The 25,235-nt window shown below is 45.0% G+C and overlaps 1 protein-coding gene across 1 annotated transcript; it reads right to left on the bottom strand.

Annotated features, from left to right (window-relative positions):
- Positions 1–6,363: 6,363 nt before the first annotated feature.
- Positions 6,364–12,339, bottom strand: CLAFUR5_13278 (Nonribosomal peptide synthetase; the record flags this gene model as incomplete). Its single annotated transcript, XM_047912426.1, has 2 exons — positions 6,364–10,320; positions 10,426–12,339. 2 exons carry the CDS (start codon positions 12,337–12,339, stop codon positions 6,364–6,366), a joined length of 5,871 nt encoding a protein of 1,956 aa, XP_047768399.1.
- Between the last annotated feature and the right edge of the window lie 12,896 nt (positions 12,340–25,235).

The following is a 25,235-nucleotide window of genomic DNA, read 5'->3' as shown; positions in this document are numbered from 1 at the left end:
GAAAGGATAAGGAGTGCTTTTCTACTATCTTAAGGCTATATTACTAGACTAGGCCTTATTCTATCGCTAGATCCGCCGCTTTCGCGTCTATAGCTATACTATTAGCGCCGAGGCCTTCTTACCTTATAGCCATTTCCTATAGAGCCAAGTCGCCTTCTAGATTAGAGAGTTAAGAGTGACCGGGTTGTCCTCTTAGAGAGCGCGTAGGTGACCCTAGTTAGTTAGGTCAAACTCCTTAGGTATAGCGTAGACTAGGATCGTGAATTGTTTCGTTAAGAGCTTCGCTAATACCGTAACCTTAGATACCTACTATAGCTATACCTCTAGGTGCCTCCTAGTAGTAGTAGAGCTAGTAGAGATCTATAGAGTGCCGTTAGACTATTAATTCACTACGACTACCCCTAGTTAAGTAATTCGTTAGGCGAGCTCCTTATTTAATAGCTTCGTAACTTCGGCCTAGTCTTCCTTCGCTATAATACGGATCGTAACTATATCGTACGTTAGGCGGGGGCCTAGTGTCGATACCGCGACCGATACCTAGCTATAGGGGTGTTAATTCCGGGTGGCCTTATTAATTGCCTAAGACGTCGTCCTCATTTCTTATTACCCTCGGTAATACGATAGTATAAGCGCCGTACGTAGCTAAGTGATCATTCCCTATAGAGACCGGTATAGGAGCTAATCGTTAGTTTCTATACTTTTTACGTCCTCTATAAGTTGCTACTAGTTGTCTTAGGGGGGCTTCGCCTATAGGGCCGTAGGCGCCGTTAGTACCGTAGCCTAGGCTACTATTGCCTAGGAGTTACCTAATGTAGCTAGGCACCTCCGCGGCGTTTAGAGCTGAAGAAACAGGGTAAAGAGAGCTTTAAGCTATCTAGATTAAATGAGGTAGAACTCCCTTAGTCCTAGGGGCAGTGGCCTGCTTTATATATCGTTAGAATGGCCTTGATAAGAGCTTTCGAATGTGTCTTGTTTTAGCGCGTTACTTATATATTGTAGTAGGTTCTTGCCTTGCTAAAGTAGATAAGCTAGTACTTTTCTAGGAGACTTTAATATATACTACCCTTCCTAGGAAAGCCTTATATAGCCGTACCCTATAGCCGACGAAGTACTCGACTTAATAGCGAGCAACGTAATTGCCCTTAATACCCCGAAGGACCTAGGCACCTAGAAGAGAGGGGGACTCTAAGGCACAATCGACCTCTCCTAGATCTTAGATAGCTACTACTATACGGTAACCTACTATAGGATCGAACATAAACTCGAGGCGTCGTCAGACTATATACTAGTTAGGACCTCTATTACGACATAGATATAACGTATACTAGCGAGAACCCCTAAGCCAAACTAGGGAAAGGCCTACTAGGCTAATATCTAGGCGTACCTCGATAACTCTAAGAGGCTAGTCTAGATCGCGTAGTAGCAATATAACAGTAAAGACGAGATAGACGAAGCAGTCTAGGGGTTAATAGACGAAATAAGAAAAGCGACCTTACTTTACGTTCCGCTTACCTAACTAACGACATAGTCTAAACTATACTAGACGCCGGAGTACACTACGGTAGTAAGAGAAGTAAGGAGAGCCCGCCGGGTATAGACGAGTAGCTATAGCGAGGAGGCCTAGAACGTATATAGGGAGGTATACTAATAGAAGAAAGCTATAATACGAAGGGAGAAAGCAGTCGGCTAGAGGGCTATAGTAGAAGAAATCGCCGGCAAGCTAGAGAGGATGTAGAAGCTAGCGAAATAGGCCCGACAGGACCCTATATAGGGCCCCTCCTTCTCTATTCTAGCGCTACAATTGCCTAGTAGCCCGGTTAGCGACCCTAAGGCTAAGGCGCGTCTACTAGCTAGTAAGTTCTTCCCGCCCCTAGTCGAGGCTAATCTAAGCGACATAAACAGCTCTACTCCCCTAGCCCCTAGTATCGCGGTCTAATAGGAGGTGTCCGAGGGAGAAGTTGCCGCTATACTAAGGAAGTTGCCGGCGAAGAAAGCCCCGGGGCCGGATAGGATCCTAAACGAGCTACTAAAGAAGTGTAGAGATCAACTAGCCCTAGTAGTTATAGCGATCTTTAACGCCTGCCTATAGACCGGATACCACCCGATAGCTTTTAAATAATTAACGATAGTGGTCCTACGTAAGCCGCAGAAGGAAGACTATACGTAGGTAAAGTCGTACCGCCTAATTACGCTCCTTAATACTCTTAGGAAGGTGCTTAAGAAGCTAGTTATAACGAGACTCTCCGAGGCGGTAGAGGAACACTCCCTACTCCCGGACACCTAGATAGGTACGCGTCTATAGCGATCGACGCTATCCGCGATAGAACTTATTACCTCTTAGGTAAAGGCCATCTAGTATAAGAATAGGGACAAGGTGGCTTCCTTACTTAGCCTAGACATATCGGGAGCCTTCGACTACGTATTATACCCGCGGCTACTCTATATCCTAAGGTCGAAAGGACTCCCTAAGTAGCTTATTAACTTTATACGGTCCTACTTCTAAAACCGTAGTACGTTAATTCTAGTCGGTTAGTATAAAAGCCTATTTTAAGTAGTCTATACTAGAATCCCGTAAGGCTTAACGCTAGTACCTATCCTATTCCTCTTCTTTATAGCGACGCTACTACTAGCCCTAGAATCCTAGAACACCGCTACGAGCGGCTTCGTAGACAAGACGAATATCCTAGCGTAGTCTTCCTCGACTAAGGAGAGCTATAGGCTACTAGAAGAGAAGCATAAGATCTACGAGGACTAGGCTAGGAGGTACGGGGCTCGGTTTGCCCTAGAAAAGTATAATCTAAAACACTTTACGCGCCGGCTACGGTTCTATAATATATAAGCTTCTATCTAGATATAGGGGCATACGACTCACCCGGTAAATTAGCTTAGGATCCTTAGACTATAGGTAGACCCGGCGCTACGGTAGAGGAAGTATATATAGGTAATATTACGGAAAGCTAAACAGAATATAGCATTATACTAGAGGCTTACTACGTCTATATAGAGGGCGGACTTTCGGTAGTTACGACTTCTATATACGGCTATTATACGGCAAGTCCTTACCTATAGTAGCTAAGTGTAGTCCTTAGGCGAGAGGGCCTACCTATTAAAGGGACTCGTCGCGCCGTTAGTAAAGATCTAGAACTAATACCTAAGGAAGGTTACCGGGGTATATAAGTCGATACTAATAAGGATACTTAAGTACGAGACTACTATACCGCCGATCGACCTATATATCTAGGGACTACGGACCTCCTACTTAGGCAAGTCGGCACAGTACCTAGTATAGAAGGTCATCGCTAGTATAGTCGTAAGGGCCCGCGAATTAGTACTAGCGTATAAGGGCATTCGACCCGGAAACGAGCCGAACTACCGGGTAAGGGAAGAATAGCTAGTAATCGATAGGAAGGTAAGAAATCGTTTGTAGAGTAACTATAGAAAGAGAGGTAGAACAACTAGGGTGTAGGGTATAGTAGACGCCCTTAGCTATCGGGATAACCTAAGGAATAGTTAGCTATAAAATCCGCGGTCAAGCACCCCCCGAAGCTTATCTACTACCGCCTTACGAGGGTATAGAGTAGTATAGTAACCTAACTACGAAGCGAACATATCGGCCTCTAGGGGTACCTATTATAGAGGAAGGTTCTAGAATACACGAATACTAGCTACCTCTACGGCTATCGCTCCTAGAACGTACGGTACGTACTCCTCGTCTGTCCGAGGTAGTCGCTAGGAAGGGGAGAGTAGATAGTAAAGGCGAGGAACCGGACGATTAGGGCACTTCTTAATAACGTTAAAGACCTACGGCGTATTACGAACTAGATACTAGAGAAGGGCTAGCTAGAACAGTACCGCCTAGTAGGAGTAGTATAGGAAGAGAGGACACGGCGTGGCGCAACGAGACCGACTAGGAGCGGGGGCTAACGGGGTAGTGATATAGACTACGTACGTTTAGAGGGAAAGCTAATCTAGATAAGGAGAAGTCAGGGGCGGGAAGAGTTTTCACCTATTCGGGTTTCCCTTTATATATAACAATAGATATATACCTATATAGGCCGAATAGGGTCCTAGAACAGGGTAATAACAAATCTATCTATCTATATATATCTTTGCCCGACCCTATTATAGTACTCTCGCCCGTAACAATTTCTTAGTAATAAGATAACTTTACTAAAGGCGTATACCTATACTAAAGTCGTTAACGACGATATTTATATCTTCTATTACTTCGATTACTTACGTTAAGCTATTTAATATTATAGTAATAAGGCTCTAGAGCGTACGGATAAGTATATAGTAGTAGAGCGTCTAGACGTTATATTATATAGTATAACGTACTTTACTACCGAGCGGCCTATACTACCGAGCGGGCCACTTTTACTAAGAACTGTACCACTTCTATAGATATAGCTATATAACTACTATTATAGCGTACATTATCTTTAAACAAGGCCAAACTGACCTTAGCTGTCTAGGCCACGAAACGCGACGCGACAATCACGAATCGACTTACTATAAAGGTATACGACGCGTCTCGAACTACGCTAGGGTATCGATTGAATAGACGACCTCCTCGGGGTGACTACGAGCCTAATCCGAAGAAGCTTATAGAGCTAGAAGAGTAGGTGATACTTAAGTATATACTCGAGCTAGATCTTAGAGGTTTCCTGCTATTAAAGGCTAGTGTACGAGCAATAGCCGATTTATTACTATAAGAGAAGGGTCTTAAGCCCGCTAGTCTTAATTAGATAGACAGGTTTATTAGGCGGCATCGTGAGCTAAAGGTTCGTATAACACGTAGATACGATTGTTAGCAAGCCCTAATAGAAGATCTAGACGTTATCAAGAAGTAGTTCTTGCTTATACGTAATATAAAGGAGAAGTATAGTATCCTTAACTAGGACACCTATAACTTTGACGAGACAGGGTTTATAATAGGTATTATTACGTCTTAGAGCGTCGTTACGGGTTTAGAAAGGCGTAGTAGAAAGAGGAAGGTCGTTTAATAGGGCAATAGAGAATAGGCAATAGTGATTAAGACTATCTATATAGATAGAACAGCGCTCCTACCCTACGTCATCCTTATAGGCAAATAGCATATTAGTACCTAGTACTAAGACGGCAACTTAGGTCTAGACTAGACAATCGGGCTAATAGAGAACGGCTAGACTAATAATGAGTTCGGTATATAGTAGCTAGAGCATTTTCAGAAGTATACTATAGCTCGTACGACTAGGGTATAGAGACTGCTTATTATCGATAGCTACGAGAGCTATGACTCAAAAGCATTCTAGAATCTATATAAGGAATACAAGATCTTGGCCCTATTTATGCTATCGTACGCCTCGTACTTACTCTAGCTATTAGATATAGGTTGCTATTCGCCTTTAAAGAAGGCATACGGTGCTTAGCTCTCGGGCTTAGCACGCTAGCGCATTACTTATATCGATAAAGTAGAGTTCCTACGCGCCTTCCGGGTAGCCTATAACGCTGTATTTAGACAGGAGAACATCCTATCGAGCTTTAGAGGCGCTGGTTTGGTTCTATTCAATCTATAGGTAGTAATAGATAAGCTTGATGTCAAGCTACGTACGCTAACCCCTCTAGCTCCGGACTCTACCTCTTAGGAGTCGAAGACACCACGAACTACAAAAGAATTCGACTCTTAATCGACACTAGTAACGAACAAAATGCGTGCCTAGGTAGGGTCATCGCCAAACTCGTTATAGGAAGGGGTGCATCAGCTTGTAAAAGGGAGTAGAGAGATAGCGCATCAGATAGCTCTTATACGAAGCGAGATCAGTAAGCTACGTAAGTCTAAAGAGGCCCTTATATAGCGGAAAGCACGAAAGCGCAAGTACATTCAGTCTAGAGGGTCTCTAACCTTCGATAAGGCGTCGCAATTGATACCTCTAGAGGATGCTAGAAGGCAGGAAGTGAGTAGAGAGTCGCTAGATAGTGTTCGGCTAGTACTAAGGCTACGACGCTATAAGCGATATAGCGAGTCGGGGCATAACGTACGTACCTGTCAAGTAGACTTGCTAGATAGCGAAGAATCTAAAGAGGAATTGTCCTCCTAGTAACGATTCTATAGGATGTCGCCGTGTTAAGATACCGTCGCAATCAAAGTGGAAGTGGTACAGTTCTTGGCAAAAGTGGCCCGCTCGGTAGTGTGGCCCGCTCGGTAGTGAAGCACGTTATACGATATCGGTACGACTTATTTTTATAAGAAGTAGGACTCTTGATACGATTATACTCCGGGACTTTTCAGCGTCTACTATACCTACTTTAAGTAAATAGATCTCTTTACAGTATAGTCGATAAGAGCTAGTCTCTAGGAAGCCGTACATGTAACTCCGTCGACTAGAACATCTTCTCCCGATAATCAGGCTGTGCCACGATGTCATGATCTTCACCTCCACCCCCACTCATCTTAAGGAATGACTGGCAAAGACTCCTAAGCATGCGATCCACCACTTCCTCACTACAACTTCGTCGACGAGCATACATAAAGACTGTGAAATCACCAGAATCCTGATCCACGACACCACCCACGTCTAGCTCGTGAATTGGCGGCCCTCTATAAGGTAGATTCTTCCACGCCACCTCCTTCCCTGCGAACATGGACTGCGTGGAGAAGTCTTGATATAGGACATAGCTCCAAAGATGCTGCGTATCATGCGGCCAATCTGTGCAGTTCGCTACAATGTCATCGAGGCCAATGGTCTCAAAGGATAGGCTATCGAGGCAGTGGGTTTGAACTTGGTTCAAGAGTGTAGAAACGTCGGTCTCTGGCTGAAGGCGGATACGGATTGGTACAATGGCGTTGCAGGGCCCTACAATGGCAGTACTATCTCCAGGAAGGTCGTGACGGCCGGACACCAGACGGCCGAAGAGGACTTCGTTCGAGCCAGTCTCTTTGGCGAGAGCTTGGGCATATGCGGTGGTGAATATTGTGGCTTGGGTAATGCCGTTGATCAACATTGAACGTGGAACGCGGATCGTATGCTGCGCCCAGTAACTGGCTTCTGAATCATCGGATTCTTCATCGTTGCGCAAGGACGTGATGGTTGAGCTTTGCAGGTAGGTTCGCCAGAATTCGCGACCCAAGCCACGCGTGCTGTAAGCGTGCTGTAGGTATGTAGTGAAACTTGAAGCTGGCGGGAGAGAGAGTCCCGTGTAGAGGCAGTGGAGGGTATTGGTCAGATGCTCGAGACTCAACCCATCGTATATAGCATGAGACATGCGGAAGGCTAGCCGTACGGTGACATCTGGTTTTGCTATAATTGCGATGTGTAACAAAGGCTCCGCGTTGGTGAGACTTTGTGAGTCGGTGGTCCATGTGGACGCCAGAGCGTCGTCAAGATCGCCATCGGTGTTCTGTAGCGAGATAGACACCATTCCATTCTCCAGAACGACTGCGTAAATCCCATTTGAGACTCGCACGAATACCGTCCGGAAGATGTCGAATCGCTCAACTATAGCTCGACAGCTCTTTTCCAGAAGACGACGATCTACATCGGCTGGGAGATCAAGGTAGTAAGTATCCGCACCCAAGGACTTGCCCGATTTGCCCGCTTGCAGGAAAAGTCTCTGCGCATACGTGGGACGATAAGCATCGATTACCTTGGTCTCAAGATGCTGTACTTTGGGGAGTAACTCTCGGTCTACGAAATCATCGGGGACATCTGTAGATATCAAGCCGAATGGTTGGTACGACCCATGTCGATCGTCGGAGATGTGTCTTCCTTCATAATCAGGTAGTCTGTCTGTTAAGACCTGAGCTAATCCTCTGACGGTGGGCGACGCAAAGATATTCTTGGCTGTGACCTTGGCATTGCAGCGACTTGTCAGTTTGGCTGCCAGTCTTATGGCGCTCAGTGAATGACCACCGACATCGAAGAAGCTTTCATCTATATCGATTTGCACACCTAGCACTGCTTCGAACTCTTCGCGGAGCAGAGCTTGTAGCTTGTTGCATGGGGTCTTCGGACCATGTTTTGTTCTTTGTTCCTGTTGCAACGAGAGCGCCTGATTCGTGAGCTCTTTCCGATCGACTTTGCCGTTGGCATTGAGAGGGAGGCGATCTCGAAGGTGTAAGCGGTCGGGTACCATGTAAGATGGCAGACGATTGCGCAAGTCGGTCAGAACATCTGACACGATTTTGGACTTCTGTGATAGCACTAATGGGCTGCTGGTCATCCGTCTTGAGATTTCATGATCGGAAGGGAACTTGAACAAGACCCGGGCTCCTTCACAGCTAGACTGTTGCCGGTGGAAAACCACATCCAGTCCTCCGCGTTGAGAGAATTGCCTCGCACAGCTGACTTCGGCATGGTAGCATGCTCTGCGACCAATTTCAATGAGGTCGAGAGCATCCATGCTCGCACACTGACGAGCTGCATCGGCGGCGGTGGAGATCCACGAGGCCTCACCGTTTGTCTCTGGGTCTTGGCTATCGAGAGCCTCCACCAGGTAACGCTCACGTACTGTCTTGCTGTGTGGTATGTTCCGCACCGCGATTATTGGCGCATGCGAGGATGTTCCAAGAAAATGACTGAGCGTGTCCTTGGTCATCCCTAGAGCACGGAAGTCGATCCATGCGGACTCACTGATCTCATGGATCTGTCTAGCCTTCTCCTCTGGGCATCGTGTATGCAGCACAGCTGTGTACCGGAACGCACTCAGCTCGTTTGTAGCAGGCATAATCTTGGGTAGGATCTCTACGTGCTCGATCACGCTTGGAAATCGATCTTGCAATACGTAGAAGAAGGCAGGATCTACTAGTAACTCTTCTTCGCGGTCGACCTTGTCGGCTATGTATTGTCGGACATCGCTTTTGCGTGCTTCGTTCCCTAGCTTGTAGACGGCGATGCTCGCGAGAAAGTCCCGGTAAAGAGCGAATGTGCGGATGTCGCCAAAGACAATCCGTTGGACTCCCGGTAGATGGATGAGCGTCGTGCATGTTTGTGTAAAGTAGTCTTGAGAGGGAAAATACTGCACGACAGAGTTCAAAAGCACGAGCTCGGGGTGGATGTCGGTGAGACCATCAAGATCTGACGCTTCACCAACATGGATCTTGACCCTGTCTGCCAAGTCGGGCATTGAGCTGATAGCCTTTTCGACGAATTCAGCTGCTCGTTTTGATGGTTCGATTCCCACGTAGCTCCGCAACCCTTTGCGAAGGTTGAAGAGGATCATACCTGTGCCAGTGCCCACTTCAAGAACATGCCCAGGCTCTTGCATGTCCGTGATCGTGGCGATTGTGTCGCTCAGCCATTCCTGCATCTCGGTCTTGGGTATGGGCTGTTCGTCAAGCATGGAGACCCACCCGACGAAGTCGTGTCCAAGTGAGTCCAATTCAACGTCTTGGAGATTGGAGTATGTTGTTGAATCGTAGTGCTCGGTCCAAGCCGAGATGTGCTCTCCATGCTCTGTCCCTCCCGTTGACTTGTCTTCGTGAGCAACAAGGAAGGCCACCATAGCAGCAGAATCTGGTGTGCTCTGCTCGCAGCGCACGACAGCTACATCGCTGACCTGCTTGTTGCAGAGTATAGCACTTTCGATCTCTGCGAGCTCGACTCGGTGACCTCGTACTTTCGTCTGGCGATCCATGCGTCCAAACATCTCCAGCTGACCATCGAGACGGTAGCGTGCGCGATCGCCCGTACGATATCCTCTCTCTTGCTCGCCGTCTATGACAATATCGATGAAACGACCGGCCTCCAGGGCTCGATCGAGATATCCACGTGCGAGGCCGCGGCCAGTGATCACAATTTCACCCAGCACTCCTGCCGGGACTCGGCGCTGCTTTGGATCCATGATATGAACGCGGGCATTGGATACTGCCTTCCCGATGGGCACACCGTTTGGAAAGCTGTCTTGCTTCTGTACTTCGTATATAGTGCTGATGACTGTACACTCGGTCGGGCCGTATGCATTGAATACAGTACCATCCAAATCGTGACTTATCTTGACAGCGTCTATGGGGTCGAAACGATCTCCGACGACGTATAGGCTGTGTAGTGAACGGAACATTGTCGGATGCACTTCTTGGCACTGCCGCAGTAGTCCAGGTGTGATCATAACTGCTTGTATGCGTTCATTTTTGATGACCTCGCAGAGACTATCGGGAACAAGTGATGTCAGATAGTCGATGCAAACAACTGTTCCCCCGTTTAGGAGCGGGACGAAGATCTCCCAGATGGAGGCATCGAATGCTAGATTCGACAAGTGGGCAGTCTTTGCAATGGTGAAGTTGTTGTGTTTAGCCATACTCACCACTCCACGGTGTTCGATCTTGACTCCTTTCGGTTTGCCCTGTATGCGTTTGTTAGCCCAAATCTTTCGACCAAGGGAACAGAAGCAATGACCATGTATAAAGATAGGTACTGCAGAACAGCTTCTGTACGAGGGACTGCTTACCGTAGATCCAGATGTGAACATACAATAGGCGAGACTCGAAGCACTCGGATACTCGATGTCACATGGGCTGACCTCTTCTGCTGGTTGCACGAGTGCAGCGGATATCCAGGCGAAGTCGGCTGAACCTTTAGTCAGCGACATCTCCGGAATCTGCACATCAGCGCCGAGCAGGACAAGCCTCTTCTGCCCAGGTAACGAAGACAAGACCGTCTCAAAGCGGCCTGCTGGGGCGTTTACGTCAAGCGGAACATACGCCAGATTGGCCTTGAGGATGCCCAGGAAAGCAATAGTCGCCAGGCATGACCGAGGCGCCAGTACGGCGATTAGGGTCTCTGCTGCGAGTCCTCGCCAACGCAACCACCGAGCTAGGTGGTCAGATCGTTCGTGGAGCTGATTGTACGTCAGCTGCATAGTGATGTCTTTGATCGCTACATGATCAGGACAGGATGCTGCCGTCTCAGTGAAAATATCCACAATGCTGGACTCGCGAGTAGAGTCGCAATTCTGTTGTTCAAGACGTCTCTCGCTGTTAACATCGCATGTGTCGTCCTGCAACGGAATGCAGCCCACTGGGATGTTTGCGCTCTCAAGGGCATGGCGCAAGATGGCAAGGAATACTCCGATCAAGCCACGAATGGTGTCTTTGGTAAATAAATCAACGTCGTAGAGAGCGACCCCTTCGAAATGGTCCACGTCCGCATCGATGTTGACTTCCAGATCGCAGTCGGTGGCAAGCTTTGCGCAAAGGCCGGGCATGAATATAGCCTCGCCATCAACTTCACCAAACATCTTGGCTTCTATGACGACTTGATCATGGACGTTGAAGAACAGGCTAGGTGAGTCGCTATGTGTTCCATTCCGCTCTTCGGACAGTGATGCAGTCCTGAGCTTTCGAGATGATACATCTTCAGCTTCAAGTGCGGTCTTGAATGCACCTTGAGCGTAATGGACCAGGCTTCCAAAAGTGTCTTCTTCCAAGACAGGTAAGCGCAGACAAAGGGTATTCGCGAAGTATCCGATTTGGTGCTGCAGTCTTTGTTGATCTCTGCCAGATATGCAAGTGCCTATCACTGAATCTTCCATTCCTGTGATTCGATAGTGTGCTGCCCTAAATGCTGCACGAAGTAATGCGGAATGGGTTACTTGATGAGTACGGCAATAGTCCTTAAGAACGTGATAAGTTCTGCCTTCGATGCGGAATTCATAAGCCGCCATTTGACCACGCGGTGAGGCGGGCCTCGGCTTATCAATCAACAGTCCAGCAGCACGGCTACCATCCAATTCCTTTGCCAAGTAGCGCACTTGTTGATCTGTGTCGGAGGCGCGGATCCCTTGTGCTCGGCACCCTGCAATGCCATCGCCCTCATATCCGAGCGCCAGAGGCTCTAAGTACGAGAACGGGTTCAAGGCGTGATATATGGCTCTGCATATCTTGGTGAAGTCATGCCAGAGGACGCGAAGGGAGTAACGGTCGAAGTCCTCGTGGTGCATGACAATGGAGAGCAACCATTGATCCTTGTCATCACGAAATAGTGCCGCGCGCCATCGAGGCTCTGTGTCGTCGAATGGCTTACACAGCTCTTGGTGTGCTCTCTTTACAAAGTCCAGTCCATGATCCGGCCGGTCAGTGTTGATCGTATGAAGCTCCTGATAATTTGCGTGGGTATGGCGTCCGGCCAAGCCGGACTTTGCACAGAGAATGGGATGTCGCTCTTGCAGCGCCTGGAGCGCAGCACGAAGCGCACCAGAATCCAGCCTCACAGGCAATGGAGTCGTGATCATATGGTTGCACCGGTCGACGTGCCAATCGAGCCGTTCTTTCAAAGTCTTGGCGACCCCATCCCACGACGCCATGACACTGGAAGTGCTGATTCTATGGTATGATTGTTCACGGTCAACAGATGTCGTGGGCATGCAGTGCCAGAGTCATCGATGCCAAAGCGAGACATCTTGTCCTTCCCTCGTTGGAGTCGCATCAACACGGCTGCGCGCATCCCGCGGCCTACCGGTCAAGCCGTTAGATTTGCCGTATGCTGCCTGATCTGCTGTACCCTTAGCATGTAAAGAAGTGTGGACGTGCGCGCTTACAAGGGCCATAAAGCTTGAGTTAGCAGTGTCGTTCGAAGCCCGACGATGCAGACGCAGACGATGCAGAGCACCCATGTCTAGCGATGTATTGTCAGGGCGTGTCGATGCGAGATTGCGACTATCGCGACTAACGTCCTTCGCTCGTCAAATTCGTGCGATAACTTTATTGCCAAGACCCTCCGAACACCCTTTCAAGGAGGTAGATTTCCGTTAATAGTCGTTACCTAAGGCTCGTAGATATTATCCGGGGGGTAGTGACGACGGTATAGGTACTCTATTATAACGATAGTAATATATAGTACCTGTTAGATCCTATTAGAGGCTAATAACGCTTACTAGCGTACGATGCCCTTCGTCGCCGTCGTACGAGTAACTATATATAAGAACTCGTAAGACTCTATACTAAAAGATATAGTATTAGCGGTTATTATTACGTTATTTATATAGGAAGTTATTATACATACTTATATAGGGTATTTTAAAAGTATGTTATATATTATATATATCTATCTCGATTAGATAGGTATTACTCTTAAAGAGGTTAGGAGTAGTATAGAAAAAGAGGATACGGCGTAGCGCGACGAGACTAGCCGGGAGCGGAGGCTAACGGGGTAGTAATATAGACTACGTACGTTTAGAGGGAAAGCTAATCTAGATAAGGAGGAGTCGGGGGCGGGAAGGGTCTTCACCTATTTGAGCTTCCCTTTATATATAATAGTTAATAGATATATACCTATATAGGCCGAATAGGGTCCTAGAATAGGGGAATAACAAATTTATCTATCTATCTATCTTAAAGAGGCTATAGGTAACTAATTAGTTACCTAATTCTTAGCGTACCTAGCCTTAAGTTTTAATAATAGGCTATTACCTATATATACGCTTAGATCGCGATATACCCCCTTAACTCGTATACTAGAGTAAATAAGCTAATTCCTATATAATCGTGTATACCCTATTATAACTACCCCCTCTACCTATAGTAGTAACGTAAGGCCCTCGGTATTACTACTACTATAGTAAGGGTAAGTTAGCTATTTTAAGTAAAGTAAGCTAAGGTAAGTAAGGTAAGCTTTATACCCCTTCTTTATTCCTTTATATCTTACTTTTACTACTACTATTATTACCTATATAATAAGGTACAGATTATATAACTATTACCGGTAAGATAGCTTAGTTATTAGTCCTATTATACGGACTTTTACTTAGGCGTATAATTATCTTACTTACTAGTAAATATTAGAGGTCCTAAGTTTAATCTAGAGGTAGTCTTAGTCCTATCGTATACTTCTAAATATATTGTTATCGTCCGCTTAACTTTATTAAATTATCCGATAACTACTCTATACTAAGTAACCTCGCTCCGGCGAATAGTAAGAGAGCTCGCTCTACGTATAGAGAGTATAAGATACTAGCTAGTAGCGTAATATACTAGACTATCTACGATAGAGCTTATACTATATAAGATATAATAGGGCTCTAATAGGTAATACCGGAGTAACGGTATTAGAAAGTTAAAAAGATACCCTTAGAGTACCTTACTTTCTATACTTTTAAAGGTTATTACCTTAGGGTAGTAATACCTTTTTATTTAGCTAAGTATATAGATAGATAGATGATTCATTTACCTGTTGTGGTGCCCTCCGGCCTATGCGGGTTTATGTCTATATATATTACTGCATAAGGTAGGAAACCTGTTCCTAGGTAAAAACCTCCTCTCCTTCTCTAATAGCTTCCTTGCCATGAGTTCTCAGTTTTCCTTCCATTAGGGTGCACTAGTGTCATAGTAGTTAGCCTCTGACTACCTTGTCTGCAACCCTGGAGTTGTCCCCCTCTTCCTGCTCTCCTCCTCCTTCTTTCTCTCCTCAATCCATCTCTCTGTTTCCCTAGTAAGAGAGAACTGCTCCAAAAATCCTTGGTGGATGATCCACCTTGTAATTCTTTAGAGGTCTCCCTTATTGCTAATCATAGCTTAGAAGTTTCTGTTCCTTGCCCTTGCCCTCCATTCACCTCTCCCTGTACTCCATTCTTTGCAAACCAGAAGTCTATGTTCGACATTCTGGGACAGGTAGCCGTATAGGCAAATCTTGTCTTCGATACCTGGGACTTTTCTCTAATGCAGGTATGCCCTGACTCCGATGTGTTCAGAGCGGATTTGCATTGCTATGCTTGCTTCTGACCTGGTCAGGTCTGAGTACAGTAGGTAGTTGTGGCTACCAAACTGTTGGAGTGCCTTTGGGGTTCCTGGCCTCTGTGGGGTTCTTGTCTATTCAGTCTTCCAGAGGAGTCCTACCATCCTTTCAGCTAGAGACTGTTGCTTCTTCCCTTGGCTGGCTGCTGATCCTCTCCCTTGAGCCCTTCTGTCCTGTTCCTGCTGGGCTAGGTGCAGCTGTTCTGTTAGTTCTTTGAACTTCTGCAGGTCCTGCTGCTTCTGTGGGGCTGGATTGGGTCTTGCTTGTCTGTGTCTTCTTGTGCACTGGCTCCTGATTTTGTTGACTGCATTCTAGATTACTAGCTGGGCTGGGTATGCAGACGTCTTTCCTGCATACTGGTATCTCAACCCTTGAAGGTAGAGCTTAGCTAGTGGGGAGCCAGACTCCATTTCGACCACCCTTGTTGGAGTTGACTTGTATGCTCCAAGCACCTTTTTCAGACAGGAGGCTTGGGCTCTGCTGATGGGATCTGCAATTCTCTTTGGGATCTTGTCTTGGGCTGACCAGATCTGGGCTCCATATAGCATGGCTGGCTTCACAATGGCCTTGTACATAACCTTTGCTTTCGCAAATGTGGCTCCTTATGTGGAGGCTGTAAGCCTGTCAATTGATTGCCTGTTGTTGTCTGCTCTTGCCTGTGCTTTCTTGACCTGTGGTCCCTAGCTGAGCTTTGGATCCAGCCATATTTCTAGCACCCTTAATTCACTTGAGGGTTCTGTTGTGTGTCCCTGAATGGTGATTGGGGCTTGCATATTGTGTCTGTTTCTAGCTCTACTGAAGTGGATAAGTTGATACTTCTCTAGGGCAAATCTGGCTCCATGTTTCCTGGCCCATTCCTCACATTCCTTGTGTTTCTTCTGCAAGATTCTGCAGTTCTCTTCTGTGCTGTCTGACTAGGCTAGGATGTTTGTGTCATCCACAAACCCTGAGGCTGATGTGTTTCTAGAGTTTAGCTTTGCTGGCAGGTCTGCCATAAAGAGGAGAAACAGGATTGGAGACATTGTTGATCCCTGTGGGATTCCTGTCTCTATAGGCATGCTGTCAGATTTGTATCTGCCCAGTCTAAGTCTTATGGTTCTGCCTCTAAGGAAGGACTGGATGAACTGGACTGTCCAGTCAGGGATAGCCTTCTGTTTTAGGATGTGGATTAGCCTCTGGTGTGAGACATTGTCAAAGGCTCCTAATATGTCTAGTGAGAGGAGTGTGGCTGCTTTGTTATTCCCAAAGTGCTACAGGGTCTTGATCTGCTCTATAATAAGTTCCATAGCTGTTAGTGTTGATCTTTGTTTCCTGCCTCCCATCTGTTCCTCAGGAAGGATTCTATGTTCTTCAGCTAGGTTTGTCAGCCTTTCTGCTATGATCTTTTCCAGGAGTTTGCCTAGTGTGTTGAGCAAGGCAATAGGTCTGTATGCCTTTAGCTTTATGTAGTCCTCTTTCTATGGTTTTCTCAAGACCACAGTCAGTGACTCCTTGAAGTGTTTAGGGCAGTGTCCTTAGGCCATACACTATGAAAAGATGTTTGACAGTGCAGGGGAGATCTGGTCCTTGCATGTCTTGATGAACAAGTTTGGAATCCCATCTGGTCCTAGGGCCTTGTTTCCTGAGAGTCTCTTAATGATGCTCTTGATCTCTCCCTCTCCCACTGTGTAGGATTGCTCTAGTGGTGTTGGATACACACTGCCCTCCAGATCCTGCAGGTCAGCTTCTACCTGTGTGCCAAAGAAATGTTTCCCCAATGCCTGTGCCTTTCCTGGGAGAGTGTGTTAGATTACTCCTTCCTGGTCTTCAATGTTTGGAAACTAGGGCAGCATGTTTCTGTCCTGTGTGGGTTGTCTTGCCCACTTTGCTAGTTTCCACATCTTCTCAGGATTCTGGGTAATGGATCCAACTGTTGACCTCCACTCCAGCATCTTGTCCCTCTTGATCTGGGCCTTCTTGTCTCTGGTTGCCTGGTTATATCTGTCCCATGCTTCCTGGGAGTGACTCTGGGTAAGGGCTCTCCTGGCCTGCCTGGCTGCCTTGACCTTCTCTGAGCATTCCTTTGTCCAGAATGGCTTCTGGTACAGTGACTGTTTCTTTTCTCTGGTGTGGGCTGCTGCAGTTTCCTGCATTGTTCTAACCAGTTCTGCCACTGCTTGGTCTATGTCTAAGGCTGTTTCCAGTCTCCTGGTCTCTAGTCCAGCTAGCTTCTGTTCCAGGTCTTGTCTGATCTGTTCCCAGTTGGCTGCCTTCCAGGCCAGCTGAGGTTCTAGGTCTCCTTCCTGCTGTGTCTGTGTTTCAAACTCCACCTGAATTGGGAGGTGATCTGATGAGGACTCCAAGTCCTGGTTAACCCAGCATCTGGTGACCTTCTGCTGCAGGTCATGTGATGCAAAGCACAGGTCAATGGTGCTTGAGCTTGCTCTCTGTGACCAGGTAGTTAGGCCCTTTGGGGTAACTAGGTGCATGTTGTTGCTTTGGGTAGTGGAGAGGAGTCTGTTAGCTAGGAAGTGATGGGCAGGTGCAAAGTCTGATCCCCATGTAGGATGGTGCAAGTTGAAGTCTCCCAGTACGATGTGTTGGGAGTCACTCTGCAAGATGTCTGGCAGCTGTTGTAGTGTGCCTAGCTAGGTGCTGCTTCTGGAGCTGGGGGGTGGGTTGTATACACTGTGGATGTGGATGCTGCCTTGGTTGGTGTTGAGTCTGACTAAGGTGATGTCTCCCCCTTCCTGTTGGATTTGTTCCTAGCTGTCTGTTGCTATCTCTTTGCTGATGTACATGCATGTTCTAGGGGTGCCTTGTTTGGCTAGGAGTGTATGATACCTTGGGTCGTTAGCAGTAGATGGTCTGTTAGATTTGCTGTTAATCCAAGGTTCCTGGACTGCAATGACTAGGTGTTTCTTTGGGTCCAGTGCTTGGAGAAAGCTTCTCTGGACCTTGTGCTGGCTTTTGTTGACATTGTACTGGATAGTGGTAAGATTGGGTGTCTCAATCATGACTCATCTATGCTGGTCTCCTGCTGGTCTTCTCGTGCTTCCTGCTGCTGGCTGCTATTTGGGATTGTGGTAAGGTTGAGCCTGCTTTGTGACGGGTCTCTTCCTGCAACCACAATTGATTCTGGTCTACCTATGGCAGGGTGGCCTTGGGCCTGTGTGGTCTCTTCTGTTCTGCCTCTTTTCAGAGGGTTGTAGACAGTCCTTAGGGGTTCTTGGGCGATTGTCCCTGTCTGGAATCTGATAGGGGTGTTGATCCTGGCTTCTCTTGCCCTCCTCTTTGCCTCAATCCTAGCTGTGCAGTCTTGGGACCAGGAAGGGTGTTTCTTTCCACAGCATGCACATCTGGCTTCACTCTTTAGGGCTGCGCAATTCTGTACTTTGTGGCTACCAGCACAGTAGGAACAAGTGTCCTTTTGGCTTGGGCATCTAGTAGAGATATGACCATACTGTTGGCACTTGAAACATTGCAGTAGTCTGTGGGTGCTTCTATAGATTTCTGTGTCTATTCTTTCATATTCCCAGAAGATGCCCTTGTCAAGCACGGTGTTTGCCTGTTCTACAGTGCCTATCCAGAGCACTAGAGAAGACTCTCTCTTTGTGTCCTTTGTCTTTCTGTTGACCTATGCTGCTTTTGTGATCTGTAGCCCTGGGCATACAGCCTGGTTCTAGTCCTGCAGCCTCCTAAGGTCTCCTTCAATGTCAAACTTTGTGGTCATCCTATAGGCAATAACCATATTTTGTTAGTGTGAGACCTTAGCCGTCTTGCCTAGTTTGACTGTCCACTCCTTCTGTGTCTCTAGCCTCTTCCTGTCTTGCTCCTGTGCTATGAACAGCTTAAGGACACCTCCCTTCTCTTTCCTGGCTCCAATGATGCCTTGTATCCCAATCTTCTGTATGATCTCCTTGCCTAACAGGCCCTCAATCTCTTCTCGGAGTTAATGTGGTTTTATAGAGGCAGTTTAGTAAGCAATTCGATGTCGAACCTCTAAACTTTATACTTAAGTATAAGAGCGGAAAGCCTGTCGTACGAACAGTGCTACGAGGGGGGGTACCGGTAGTATCTTTGATATCCAATTCCCTAAACTAGGTAGATAATAGGCCCCCGGAGATGTTACCCGCGGGTAACATTCCTAATAAGAAAGCTCTAGCCGCGCTAACTACTAAGGATCAGTAGGAGCTTTAGTATAGAAGATTCGTATACCTAGGTAAAGGATTACTCCGGAACGTCTATAGGGTAAGTAATAAGAAGGACCCGATTCCTATCCCGGACGAGTATAACTATAAGGTATACTCTATCGCGAATATACGGAAGTTTAAAGGCGCTATCGTAGAACGAAAGAACGAAAGACTTACGCTTATAACTATCGTTTAAAGGCGCTATCGTAGAACAAAAGAACGAAAGACTTACGCTTATAACTATCGACATCTACGGACCCTTCGAAAATGCGACATCTAGGCTAGGTTTTAAATACTACGTAAGAGTAGTACGGAGTAACAATATACCTAAGCTACTAATAGTTCTAAAAGAATAGGAGAAAGAATCGGGTGTTTAATACGATACGACGGATACTTATAACTCTATATAAAACAGAGTAGTAGAAAGGTTAATCTAGGTATCGGAGAACGCGATCCGCGTAATACTCGAGGAATTAGGGATACCGGTAGAATTCTAGCCTAAAGCGCTAGAGGTATAGGCGGTTATACGTAACCTACTACTAAACGTACCGTTACTTAACGGTATCTAACTTTCGCCGGAAGAAGTATTTACTAGTAAAGTGCCGACGGTAGATCACCTAAGAGTATAGGGTTATAGGGTAGTTGTTTACGTAGAATCGAAATTATATCTAAAAGGGCTACGATAGGATAAGTTAATAAACCGGGGTAAGGAAGCTATTTTCGTTAGATACGGTCAATCGACTAAGTAATAGTTATTCTAGGAGCTAGATATACGAGCTATTAGGCAGTATAGCTAAGTAGATTAGTTCGAAAACGAGAAGGGGAGAGATCTAGATTTAGGTATCTCCTTTACGAACTAACCTAGTAAGGCACCTAAACAAAGGCTAGTCGGTCGACTACCGGCGGTCTCGCGACTACTACTAGTTTAGCAACTAGCGGATGCCCCGATAGCAATCTTACGATCCTCGGGTAGTATAATACCTAGGCCCGACGAGAGTAACGTAAGCGAGATAGGGTATAAAATACCCTAACTTTCTACTACTAAAGTAGCCGAGTCCTCTATAGAAGAACCGACCTAGCTAATCCCCGCTCCCTACGTAGAGACCGAACCCGCTACGGCTAAGGATAAAGGACTCACTGTCTTAAGACCGCTCTGTATCTAACTTCCCGGTAGACTAGATAATATTGCGGACTATAAGAAGATCGAGGAAACCCCGGAGCTACCGGAACTAATCGTCCGGAGAAAAAGGACTAGGGATCCCGACGATAAATACGGCTAGGACTAGGACTATAAGGCTAAGCACTATAAAGCTGTAATAGCTTTATTATACTAACTACTATAGGTAAATAATAGACTTACCGATACCGACGAACGTATATTTATAGCTATAGTAGAGGAACTGTTTAACGAAGTCTAAGAATACGCCTTTACTATATTCGGACCCGGTATCGCCTACTAATAGGAAGTACCTATCCCGAAGATATATAAGGCTACGGTAGGGGATCCTAAATAGGGCTACTTATAGAAGGACGCTATCGATACCGAGCTACTCTCGTTATTAAGTAATAATACCTAGGAAACGGCTATCGCTCTAAGGGTAGCGAATATAGTTACCTCTAAGTAGGTCTTCGACGTAGAGAGACTTATTAGCGGAGCAATCGAAAAGTTCAAGGCAAGACTTATCGTAAGAGGGTTTTTATAGAAGTTCGGCGTTAACTTCGAAGAGACATTCGTACCTATAGTACGCTATAACACCCTAAGAGTCTTTATAGTAGTAGTTTACGAGCGGGATCTCGAGATATACTAGGTCGACGTTAATAATACGTTTACCTAAAGCTACCTAGCCGAAGACATCTATATAAAACCCCGACTAGGAGTCGATACCCTACCGAATACGGTCCTTAAGGTACTCCGGAGTCTCTACGGCCTAAAGTAGGTAGCTAGAGACTAGAACAAGCTCTATATTGCTACGTTAGTCAAAATAGGATTCTACTAGTCCGAGGTAGACCTATGTCTCCTAACTTATACTAAGAGAGATATTATACTACTTATCTATATAGACGACATATCTATTATAGTACTAAGGTTAGCCGATATCTAATAATTTAAGAAGTAGTTTGCGTAACACTTTAAGATTAAGGATCTCGAGGAACCGGAGAAACTACTAGGACTAAAGATTACCCGCGATAGGCGTAACGGTATCCTAAAACTCGACTAGGGCTATTATATCTATAAGGCCCTTACTAAAATGGACATAGCAAAAGAAAAGGCAAGCCTAACACTCTTACTAATAGATAGTTACGATGATCTCCGTCCTATAGCCCCGAACGACGAGAGATATAGTAAGGATGACTACTAGAGTAATAATAGGACCTAGATATAGCTAATGAATATAACGAGACCGGACCTAGCCTTCCTACTCGGGAGAACTAGTATATATGTCGCGGATCTAATAAAGCGGTATATAAAAGTACTAAAGAAGGTCTCGAGATACCTAAGGTCGTTCCCCGACCTAGGGTTACTATTTAGACGTAGTAGCGGTGCCCTAACTAGATACTTAGACTCCGACTATACGATAGATCGAGTAGATAGGGTCTTAATTCTAGGACATGTCTAGCTAGTATACGGTACGCCTATATCCTAGATAAGTAAGAAGTAAAAGTCTATAGTAACCTCTACTATAGAGGTAGAGTTTATAGCGATAAACGCCGCCGCGAAACAATCCTAGTTCCTAGCGGCTGTCCTCCGAGAGATAAACTACCCGGGGCTAGTAGGAGACTACTCTTTCTAACTAATAGTCCTGGCCAATAAGAGTACTATCGACAAACTAAGACTAGTACGGCTTATAGGGGATAACTAGGCGGCTCTAACCTTAGTTAAGGACGCCTATATCTACGAAAGATCTAAGTATATTAATGTTACCTACAACTATATTAGGCATCTCTAGTAGTAGAGGAAGATTAAAGTGGAGTACTACTATACTAAGGAGATAGTAGTAGATAGTTTGACTAAACCGCTAGCCGGTCCCTAGTTCTAGACCTTCGTACGATAGCTATAGCTAGTATAGTAGGAACAATCGTTCCTTACCTTACGACCTAAGTAGGAGTGTTACGAATTTAGGTCAGTAGGTATGTCGTATAGTACTAAGACTAACTTAGTATATACTAAGTTAGTCGAGACAATAGTACGGTAATACTACCGAGACACCGTACAAATAGTAGGAGCGACTTAGAGGACCTAAAGTCGCTTAGCTAGTTAGTACGAGACTATCGGAGGAACTGCCGTCGTAGGATAAGATATAGGTAAAACCTATAAGGCGTAGTAAAACAGAACTAGGACTAGAGTAAGATCCCTCTATATAGGTATAAGAGACGTAGTCTCTATACCGGTAGTAGAGACACCTTTAGTACTAAATACTATTCTACTATATACCTTCGTATACTATATTAGTCCTTCCTTCTTTCCTATTGCGTATCCTGACTTCCGTATATATATATACTATACCTATTTAATACTTACTCCCGTTATCTACGAGTAGTATACGACCGACTTACGCCTTATCGCTACCTACCTACGGTTTTAGAAGGGATATATAAGAATATTATAGATTCTCGAGCCTACTAGTAGGGCTAGATAGTATACTTACGTACCGATAGTATTAATAATACGGTACGGCCCGATAAACTTCTTACCTATCTTCTTCTTAGATTTATCGAGCTTAAGGTTCTTTATCGATAGTAGTACTAACTTCCTACCTAGTAGCTCTTTAGCTTATAGATCTTATTATAGTATTAGACTTAGTACTCTACTACTATTTGCTACCGCTCTTTAAGTGTTATACGGAGTTCTTATATATAGCTCGCTACTAAAGTTACCGCTAGTACCTCTCTCTTAGAGATCTCGTCCCGAGATCTAGTAGGTATAGGCGTAATCTCTAGGCGCTAACTATATACTACCTTAAAGGGGCTTATACGGAGCGTAGGGTATACGCCGTTATTTACTACGAACTTAATAATAGCTAGCTATTCCGTCTATTTAGCTATTTCTTACTATAGTAGTACCGTAGATATTATTCTAAAGTCTAATAAGTACGTTCCGTTTAACTATTAGTCTAAAGATAGAAGGCTATAGATAGCTTACGTCTTACCTACGCCTCGAAATAGAAGTTACTCTAGAATTAACTAGTAAATATTAGCCCTCGATTACTTATAATACCTACCGGGACCCTATAGTAGCGTACTACTTCGTCCCGTAGGATCCTCGTAAGTATAGCTACTATATACTTCTTCGTAGTATAGATATATAAGGTTATCTTTAAGTAGCGGTCGATAATTACTAGAATTATATTATATACGTAACCTCCCCGCTTACTTATCTATAATAAAATCTATAGTAATCTCTTACTATAGCCTTTCCGGTCTTAGGAGCGGTTATAGTTTACTATAGAGTCGATAGCGTCTCGCCTTAGATACCTAATATATAACGTAAGTCTTTACGTACCCGGCTATATCCTTATTTAAGGTTTCCTACTAGTACTTCCGCGCTATTAGCTCCTAGGTCTTATGCCTTCTAAAATAGCCTACTAGTACGTCGTCGTAGTATATACGTATTAGTTACGACCTAACTACGGTATCTATAAGGATATATAGCGCGTCGCTATAGTAGACTATTCCGTCCTCTACCGTTAACTCGTTAGCGAGTCCCGTATATAGTACTTACGACTATTCTACTTCTTAGCTAGCGATAAGTCTAGCCTTATAGACCTCGTTACGGTCTTATAGTACCTTAATTAGTAGCGGTAAGAACTCGCTACCGGATCTATAGGTATCTATCCCTCTTATTACCGCCGCGTATACCGCTATTAGAAGAGCGCGAGGGCCTTCCGGCTTATACTCGCCTTACTCGCTACCTTCTAGCGTATCGTAGGTAGCGAGGCTACGCCTTACTACTAGGCCTTCTTAGCTATCTATCGAATCCTTCTAGTATACTAGCTTACTTTAAAGAGTAGGTAGTAGGTACGAAGTTTAATACGCGACTCTTACGTAGTTACTACGTCTTAAAGGCGTATCGGCTAGATTTATCTTACCCGACCGATACTCGATAACGAAGTTAAAAAATTATAAAAAGGTCGTCTACAGAGCCTACCGCCTATTAAGCTACTTAACTATTATAAACCCCTAAAGATCTACGTAGTCGACTAGTACCTAGACCGTATATAATATATCTTCGAGGTATAGGCGCTAATACTTAAATACCTCTACTACTACTAGGAGCTCTTAGTTATAAGTCTCGTAGTTATATTTAAAAGGGATTATCTTACGCGAATAGAACGTAATAGGGTACTATTTAGTATTCAATAATTACGAGATAATACCCGTAATCGCGAAGCCTAACGTATTAGTTTCGACTCGTATACGTAATATAGAGTTTAAGTATCTTAGAATATATTAAATAGGTATGGATTACGTAGCCGTAGAAGATAGGAATTATAGATTATATAAATAAAGAAGGACCTAATAGGATAGCGTATATCTATATATAGTATCGCTAGTCAATAGTATAGGTATTTTAGGAGGGATAGCTATACTTAGGACTTAACTAGTAAGCCCTAATTACTAATCCCCCTAAGTACCTAGTATTAACCCTATGACCTATATATTCTTAATAGGATAAGTATATCTAGAAAGCTCTACTTAAGCTATAGGAACGCCTACTCCTCGCGGTCACCCTATATAAGAGGGCCCTACTTCTTACCCTTCTTTAAGCCCTTAAGTAGGTCCGTTAAGGCTTTATAGACCCTTAAGTAGCCTTCTACGAAACGCCTATAGAAGTTATAGAATCCTAGGAAGGAATATACGTCGTAGAAGCTTTTAAACTACGGCTACTCCTCTATTACGGCTACCCTACTCCTATCTATCGATATGCCGTCGGCGCTTATAATAAACCTAAGGAACTTTACCTCCTTCTAGAAGAAGTAGTATTTCTTAGGGTTAGTAAAGAGTATAAATTTACGTAGCCTCTAGAGTACCTTATATATAGCTTATACTTAAGCCTTATAGGTCTCGCTATAGATAAGGGTATTATCTAGATATACTATAACTTATAGGTATAATCTACTAAGCTAGCTAAGATACGGTTGATATACCCTTAGAAGGTAGCTAAGGTATTAGTAAGCCTAAAGGGTATAACTAGGTACTCGTAGTATCCGTATTACGTATAAAACGTAGTCTTCTACTTCTCGCCCTTCTTAATAGAAATACGATAGTATACGTCGGTTAATTCGATAGTTATAAAGAATACTAAGCCCTAGAGCCTATTAAGCGTCTCGCTTATAAGGAGTAGGGGGTAGCGGTTCTT

This window comes from Fulvia fulva, chromosome 11 (assembly GCF_020509005.1).
Source record: "Fulvia fulva chromosome 11, complete sequence".
Classification (NCBI taxonomy): domain Eukaryota; kingdom Fungi; phylum Ascomycota; class Dothideomycetes; order Mycosphaerellales; family Mycosphaerellaceae; genus Fulvia; species Fulvia fulva.
Note: the sequence above shows the minus strand (reverse complement) of the source record. Positions and strands in the feature narration are given on the sequence as shown.